The 8,769-nt window shown below is 41.0% G+C and overlaps 1 protein-coding gene across 15 annotated transcripts in view; it reads right to left on the bottom strand.

Annotated features, from left to right (window-relative positions):
• Positions 1 to 280: 280 nt before the first annotated feature.
• Positions 281 to 8,769, bottom strand: part of tanc2a (tetratricopeptide repeat, ankyrin repeat and coiled-coil containing 2a) — a 1,067,833-nt gene continuing 1,059,344 nt past the window's right edge. For 11 of the 15 annotated variants that reach the window (XM_038778853.1, XM_038778860.1, XM_038778857.1 and 8 more), the window contains one exon: positions 281 to 7,275. In XM_038778853.1, coding sequence (XP_038634781.1) covers positions 5,310 to 7,275 — 1,966 coding nt within the window. In that variant the 3' untranslated portion in view covers positions 281 to 5,309. The remainder of the gene's footprint in view (positions 7,276 to 8,769) is intronic. The other 4 variants (XM_038778854.1, XM_038778855.1, XM_038778856.1 and 1 more) reach the window with 1 other exon arrangement.

The raw sequence follows: 8,769 nt of genomic DNA, 5'->3' as shown, positions 1-8,769 counted from the left end.
GTTTAATATGAAAGCTAGTTGTGGTCTTTGCGAACACTTCGCCAACCATCCTCAGATCTGATCCAACACAAAGAGCACCACAGCGTACAAAGACTCCTAGAAATTAGTTTTCCCTGTGGAAAATTAACCAGGTCTAGTAAGAATGAAGGCATGGTAGTTGCTAATACTTACATTTACGTTCATCTCGTTGATCGTGTAGAATTTGTTCTGTGCCTCACCATTTCTTTCATGTCTGATGAGATTCTGGATACTTTATATACATTTCAAAAATAACCATGAATGAAAGTTAGGCAGTTGTGTTTCATTTAATTTGATGTGTTAACCATTTATAAATAGGTACAGTATTTTCATACAGTAAATTGTACAGATCACAATCTGTAAATGAAAAATAAAAACAGAAGCATTCGTTTAATTTTTTTGTTTTGTTTTTGCACTAACTCACAGCCCACATGTACAGACAATATTACTCTGCTCAGCAAGCAATACAGCAAAGAGAAATCTCCATCCAAAATATGAAAAGGGCCGCAGCCCAGGGCGACCTGGATACAATATCACAACTTTTTTGTAATTATTAATCAGTAACTGGAACAAAACATGCAGTTTATAATATACAGAGAAAATTTCTTTACATCAAAAGAGGGGGAGAGAGAGAGTGAGAGAGAGAGAGATGGGTAGAGAGACAGAGACACACGAGAAAACCAAAGATTTTTTATACAGTTCCGCAGCTGGTGTCTCACTGTGTACAGATGCCTTCTTGGTGCATTATTAACAGTACAGGAAAAAAAATAAAGGAATCCATGGATCCACACAGAAATGACACATGGTACAATATAATTTTCTGCAATTACATTCAAATGTTTAGTATTCTGTTCTATCATTTTCAAGGGGAGAAAAAAGTACCTACATGCATCCCTGCCGCAGCTGATTCTGTATCTATTTACTCAACAATAAAATAACATTGCACTCCTCATTATGAAAGAAGATTAATTCCTGCTAGATATTGTATTCTGTTTTGGAGAAATCCAAATGGGCTGTTTTAGGTCTGAAGTGTGCTAGCTACCCAGAGTGTTACAATTAAGTTTGCTAATCTTAACTGTAAATATATATAGCCATATTTAAAATCAGAATGAAGGTTTACATGTACAGTTCAACAAACACCGTCCTGAAATCTCACAGGGCTATTTTGAATGTGTTAATTCTGGTGAAGGTCTGACAATCGATATCCATGAACTATGTATTGCACCTTGCCCCAATATTTTAATTTCACTTCCTCAACTCTATAATGAATGTGGAAAATAAGCCAGCTCAAATATTTAATACTAAACTTTGGAACCATGAGAGAGAAAGAGAGAGAAGCAACAGATGATCAGTAAGGTATCTATAGATATGTACTTACTAAATTACATTTTCAAATCATGGCACTTTTTAAATAGTAAATTCCTGAATGTTTTAAGTAGCTCTCAACACTGCATATTACAAGGTTTAACCAGTTTCTCCATGGTGATTCATTGACATTTTAAGACACCTACGTTGGTCTATAAAGGCTTGATTTTACACCTCCTCTTCCCTTATCATTGTGCTAAAGGGTTTCTGCACTTGCATTGTTTTTCTCTTTAAAAGCCAATAATTGCGTAGTACGTTTATTGAATTTAATTTGAATGTACTTGCATCTTAGAAACCAAGAAGTTAAAGCATTAATGCCCCATAATTTGTTTCAGTTAAAGAGGGCATTTCAAAACATCACTGGAGAAATTGGAAGGATGTATGGTATATTGTGAAAATACTGTTGCTGAGGGCGAGTGTTTTTGTTTATAACAGGAGCTGTCAGTAACTTCAATGCTAAGCATCATAAATTAAGAGTAAATTATAGCATTATATAACAATTCAGTGTTCTGTAAGTAGGCCAGAAAGTTAAATTCAATCACATTTTACTTCTAAAATGTTCCTTCAGTTACCCTGTTGAAGTGCAATTCCCCATGGTTCTGCTTGCATTAGGAGTGTAAGTGTTCATACTGACCACAAGTTACATAATTGAACTATTACTGAAACAGCTGGGCGAACAAAAGTAACAATTCAGCACAAACTGCAAGACCCCGCCAGACATATGTAAATCTGCACTTTAATAACTAGAATTATGCTACATATTAACTGGTCTGTTCAGAGATAGCTAGAGATGTGAGCAACAAGAATAGGGAATTGCAGTGAAACCGGCGGGTTAGCAAGGTCCTGTGATTTTAAAAAGCTGCAGTCTAGAGGAAACATTCAACCAACACAACTTAACTCCAAATTAAGTTTTTGGTTAGTTTGCTGAGCAATCTTTTCTTGATAATGGGCCCTAAAGAGGTTTTGAAATCCAGATTAAGCCAAATTAGCGTGATCAGGATTTATTCAGAATACAAACCAAACTTTGCTGCTAATCATGAGTTTTGTCAGGTCAGAGTTAAGAAAACAATCTGCACCATCCATCTCCCTGGCAGTTTTAGGAGTCTAATCCTCTCATCTCTCCTCACTCAATCTTGCAAATTAAGTTTCTTTTGTCCAGAGTGATAGAATTTTCAGACAGGAAATCCAAATTCTCATCCTCAACGTTTAATTGTGCTGTTCTAATCTAGATTCATAAACACCAAAGTGTGTAATCAGCATACTTTACACACCTTCTCTCATCAATATAATGTGGGGGTTTCCACTATTGAATACTGTTCTACAAAACTATCAGAGGCACATGGTAGTTGACTGATTTTTGTAAGTATTTCAGGTAACATGTACCATTTCTATTTTATGTACAATATATACATGGTGAAAGTGAGAGTTAAGTTGTGCGCTGTTGGGAGTTTCCAAGGAAGAGCGTTTGAGGGATACTGAATTAGTGCCCAACATTGTGACATGTATTTACAGCAAAACCTTTGTGCTACAAAGTTAGAATTTTGTTTTCTCTGTGACATACACCAAGGGTCACAACTGTATATCTCCTAATGAGAACACTAGTCACGATTATCATTCCAGTATATAAAGGTTAACGATAAAGTGCACTCATATACAGGAAATACAGATGAAAAAATTTCTGTATAAGAATTCCGTGAAGTAATGTGTTGGTGTAATCAAGGAACTGCACATTGTGATTAAATGTTTTTTTTGCCTGTGTGTATTTCAATGCCAACATGACTTCATATAACTTTGTTTTTCTGAAGTGCATTAGGGGGACATTTCCAAATATGGAAGTGAAACAGATAGATGAGAAGGGTGAAAAGCAAACTCACAGATGATGTCCAGAAAAATCAACTGAGAAACGGAGGGAAGTGAATGAAAGATAAAAATGGGTTAAAATGCTGTTTACAAAAAGGAGGTGATGCATCTTGGAACAATATTGATAGAAGTGAATTCCTGGTGTTGAATAGGTGGAGGGGTAGTGGGAAGCAGAAGAAAAATGCTTCCCAACAGGCAAGACCTGGGAAAGCTCGTCAGCCAAGGCATGATCATACCAATTCATTCCACAGCAACTGTGGTTCAGCTTTCAAATCAGGATATCTGGAGTCCACACTCTGCTTAGAGATACAAAAACAAAAGGTAGGGGGAAAGAGATAATTATGCAGAATAAAGTTGAAAACTAATTCCGGGATGTTACTTGGGACAAATAACCTATCTTAATTCAAATGTATGTACAATATGTTGTATAAATCCATATTTAAGAGATGAATACACTATTAAATCTTCATGGGTCTTTTTAGATTGAAAGAGCAATGGGCCAAAACAAGACTAGTTCTGCTTGGTGAGTTCATTCTGTCCTAGAAAGGTAGTGCAAGTGGAATCTCAAGGTTGGGATCCTAAAACTTTTACATGGAAAGTGACATTGCTGAAACAAAGGCAGGGCAGGAAAAAAAGGTTTAGTGTGAATTTGCAGCTTTTTGGTCAGTGCAACCTAATCTGATTGAGGATTACCGCTAAATGTAATCAATAACACTTCAAAATAACGCAGGTTACAAAGATGACAGTCCTATTAACAGGTGCTTGTCTTCTCGTTCCTTTCATGATGCACATTTCAAAATTATCAGCATATACTTTTTAAATTTGAGGATATTACGAATACGAAGTGCCAAGGTGGACCAAACATTTCACAAATTTTGTTTGCAACTTTTTTTTTTACAATTATTTTGTATTAGAAATTTTAAGGTAATTATGTTTGCAATTGCTGTAGGACAGAAATGGGGTGTGAAATGCGAAAGTGTTCCAGTGCTGACGCTAAAACAACAAACAAATTTTCATAAGAATGACTGGCTTTCTTTTCAAGAGAGATGGGAGAGAACACTGCAGTCAATGCAAGAGATGGAGAAACTAGCCAGTAAAAACATGGAGAGCATCCTGGGTGCATTCTCCCACTCATCCAGGAGAACAGCCCTGAGGCCCCCAGAAAAACGGTGTCCGCCCGCTTTTCCTGGGGCTTCTGTGGCTCTTCTGTCAAAGGCAGGGCAAAGGAGTGAGAGAATGCCAGCAGGAAAACAGCTCCCATATTCCTTGTTTTGGGAATGTCCCCTTCTATTCATCAATTCAACAATAGTTGCACCTGGTTTAAAATAAGTTTTAAAAAAATTACCTGATACAAGTTGACTTAACTTAAAATACTCTTAAATATTATTAACTACAGGTCCGTAGAGAGCAAAACTTCATACAACATTTACAGTATTAAACAGAATGACCTTGCAGCTTAAGCAACCACTCACTGTTTATCTCTGAAGGTAAATTAGTCCTGATCCCATGCTAGTGCAGAGAACTGATTTCAAGGTTAAATGAAGATTGGTATCTGAGGTTCTGGAAACGTACCGACAGTTCTATGTAATGCACCCATTACGTATAAATCAAAGTAAACTGATTACAAGCTGTACAAATCACAGCAGTGTCTTTGAAAATAAATGTCAATGTCTGCACCTTATTGTAACTTATGCGTCAGACTTCTTTAAAAAGCCTGAATAAAATTACCCATAAGTATATGTTAATCTACCTTATGTAAAGTAAAAACGTGAACTGACCTGATAATGCATTAGTCTAAACATTCGTCACTTAAGCATTTGTACGTTGATATTCATATCAACTTTTTCCCCCCGACATTTAAATTTTTTTTTACACCAGTTAGAAAAGTTAGAAACTAATCATAATTAAGCAACGGAATGGAACTGAACCCACAATTTTATTTTCTGGCTTATTTCATATGTAAGTGGAAGCAGCTTCATTGTACAGTGCACTGTGTGGCTACATGGGCAAGGAGTTTGATTGTAAACCTGCTCACAACATGGGATTTAGGATCTAGAGAATTCCCTTTATACATTTGACTCTACGAATGGTCTCTTTGGTTTTAAAGGTGACGTTGGCCCTTGTCGCGAGTCTCTGGAAAGCTGCCGATATATGCTGTCCTGGTATGCCTGGGCAACAGGCAATGTTCTAGCCACCTTCACGTCTGGGTATGAGGGAACCTGACTAACCCTCTCCAAAATCTCTGCCCGGGATCCATTGGTCAGCTTCCCATGGGAGACGCACATGTCATCCTCTATTAGGTGACCATTTTGGGCATTGTTAGTCTTATTGAAGAAAGCAATATTACTGACTGGGGGTGGACTATAGGAGCCAGACTGGGGGGACATCCCTCCGGAGGAGGTGGGGCTGGTGATGACAGTGTCAACAGAGGACACAGCCCATGTCCGGCTCTGCTGGTGCATGTGTGTGTATTGCTGCGTCCTTGCTGTTTTATCTATTATACCCATGAAAGGTGTGGTTCTAGAACGACCAGAGTCTCCAGGGTAACCTTGTGTTGGAGAGATGGGGGACTGTTCTTCACAAGATCGATTTTCATAAGCGGGTTTTAGTGGAATCTCCATTTGTTGGATGGAGGCAGAAGGGCGGAATGAAGACACAACATTGGAACTAGAAGAAAGGCTGTTGTTAGAGGGGGAGAAACGAAGACCAGTGCTTTGAGAATGGAGCAATGGTCGAGGCGTTGGTGGGTGAGGTTTGATTTCCGGAGGATTCACAGTGAGTGCTCTCCTGATCATATGAGATACATCTGGAGATGCAATCTGGCTGGACGGCACAGAAGACCTTTCTAATTCATGCTTGGAGTGGGAAACAGGATAATAGGAAGCAGACTGACTGCGGCCAATCTGAGGAGTTTGGCCATACCTCATCCCTCCTCGGAAGGCAGAAGAGGGTCTTTGGCCGTGATCCTCTTTTGTCATGACTGTTCCTGGAAGCTGGCAAACATTGCTTATTGCACCAGCACTGAGACTGGCTTGCACATGCTGCACAGGTCTGCTGTCTGCCACCACTCCACCCATTACAGACTGGTAAACCAGGCGGCTTTGTGTAGGAGCCATATCAACTGAAGACTGATGTTTAGTGCTCATGGAGTGTGGCCCCTGGTTATAGGCTCCACCAAGTATAACAGCGCTAGAATGAACTGCAGAGCTGGGTTGATTAGTGCGTACAATTTGGGCCTTTGCTGGCTGTAATCTAAGCCCTTGTTGGGGTAAACCTGATGGAGGTTGTGATAACTGATAGGGTCTTTGGGCCATTTTGGACAAAGGAGACTTTGGCCTTCCAGGAAGCTGACCTATGGTGGGTTCTTGTTGATACCGAACTGGCGAGCCAGACTGAGGCCTATATACACTCATGCTATCTGCAGGAGGACTAGCTCTGTATTGTGGGGCTCTACGCAATGGTGAAGGCGGGGGACTGGACTGATATTCTTTGCCTTGTCCACCCACTGGGGGTGGGCTAAAGCGGTATGAAGACCCTTGATGAGCAGGGGAGGTAGGTGGAGGACTAGGCCGATAATGAGAATTCTGATGAGTAGGAGAAAGCGATGGGGATGTGGACTGGTACCCCTGCCGAGTTGGAGAGGACACTGAAGGGTTTGGTCTGTAGTCAAAGACTTGGTGGGAGTTGAGAGGCGAGCTGGATCTGTAGCTGGGCTCACGGTGTGCAGGGGAAGAAGGTGGACTCTGGATAACAGGCATCCCTTGGCTTGGTCTCGTTTCTGTCTGTAAGCCAACAGAGACGTTGTCCAACTCCTGTTCCAAATATTCCTCGTCATATAATTCATGCATAGAGTCTAGATCTTCTCGCTGAGCCTGCTGTTGTTGTTGTTGTTGTTGTGCATACTGCATCTGCTGACCATACTGCATCTGTCTGAACTCCTCTTCGACTCGTATCAATAAACGTTGTATCTCACGGTTATTTGGACAAAGTTTCACGGCTTCATGCAAATCTTCCAGAGCGGCTGGAAACTGCCTGTATGAAAGAAAAAAGTGTATGGCATAAAAATGCTCTTACCTTAGAGGTATTGTCCAAAAATTAAAAGTCATCTTCAATAATTCCTCCACAAAGGACAAAAGCACATCCAACAAATCATCTATCTAATCACTTTCCAGAGCAACTCCCATCATCTGTCATACCTTTGAGAAATTCCCCATATCCTTGTGTTTCTGGGGCTAACCATATGCTACTCTGCACTGTCTTCTCATAGCCTCACTGCTAAATCTGTGTACCCACGTGAAAGAAAAACATTGTATTCATTTGGCGCCTTCCACATCCTCGCAGCACCCAAAAGTGCTTCACAGCCCATTAAGTACTTCTAAAGTAGAATTACAATATATTTCAGGGAAATTAGGCAGTCAATTAGCATACAAGGCCCCACAAACTGCAGCAAGCTAAATAATCTGATAATTTATATTTAGTATGCTGATTGAGGGATTGAGCTCGGACACAACCCCCCCTGTGCCTTTTTAAATAGTGTCATGGGAACTTCACATTCTTAGAGGCAGAAAGAGCCTCGATTCATCATCTCATCTGAATAGGCAGAACCTCAAACAGTGCAGCACCTCCTCGACTATGAAATGAGACTTAGAACATAGAACATAGAACAGTACAGCACAGAACAGGCCCTTCGGCCCTCGATGTTGTGCCGAGCAATGATCACCCTACTTAACCCACGTAACCGGTATACCCGTAACCCAACAATCCCCCCATTAACCTTACACTACGGGCAATTTAGCATGGCCAATCCACCTAACCCGCACATCTTTGGACTGTGGGAGGAAACCGGAGCACCCGGAGGAAACCCACGCGCACACGGGGAGGACGTGCAGACTCCGCACAGACAGTGACCCAGCCGGGAATCGAACCTGGGACCCTGGAGCTGTGAAGCATTTATGCTAACCACCATGCTACCGTGAGGCCCCACTTAAACCCACAAACATTTTGACTCAGGGGCAAGTGAGCCTCAGAAACTGCAATTACTCAGGACACACATATCAGAATAGTTCAAGGTATTTCTGCAAACTACTTTCACAGACTAATTAACACTGACTGGTTCCTGCAGTTACACTCTTTCATTTCTGATGATTACATAATACATTACAACGCCAATTCAATAGCTGTCCTTCCAAATTAACTTCCGGTTAATGGTGGCCTTATTGATAGAACATCACTCTACAATTGCGTACTCAAGACATGGCAAGGACATGGAAGTCCCACTCCAAGACTTGGAGCTGGATTATATGTTTCACTGCTGCTGTGTCCCTGAAATGGAAGGGAGAACCATTCAGGTGGCCTGCCCACCGCTAGGCCTATTGAGGCCCTTAATTGGCCACTCTATGTGGTGCTGTTGGGAGTACCAACCTGCTCTCCAAGGTGGACTTTTTCCAGAGGTGTGGTAGTCCCACCTCGAAGCAATGTTAAATGGTTGCAGGGCAGCCAGTGGGAATTTGGGAGACTCCCGGTGGA

The sequence above is a fragment of the Scyliorhinus canicula genome, chromosome 19, assembly GCF_902713615.1.
Source record: "Scyliorhinus canicula chromosome 19, sScyCan1.1, whole genome shotgun sequence".
NCBI classification, from domain to species: Eukaryota; Metazoa; Chordata; class Chondrichthyes; order Carcharhiniformes; family Scyliorhinidae; genus Scyliorhinus; species Scyliorhinus canicula.
This window is presented reverse-complemented; position numbering and strand designations above follow the sequence as displayed.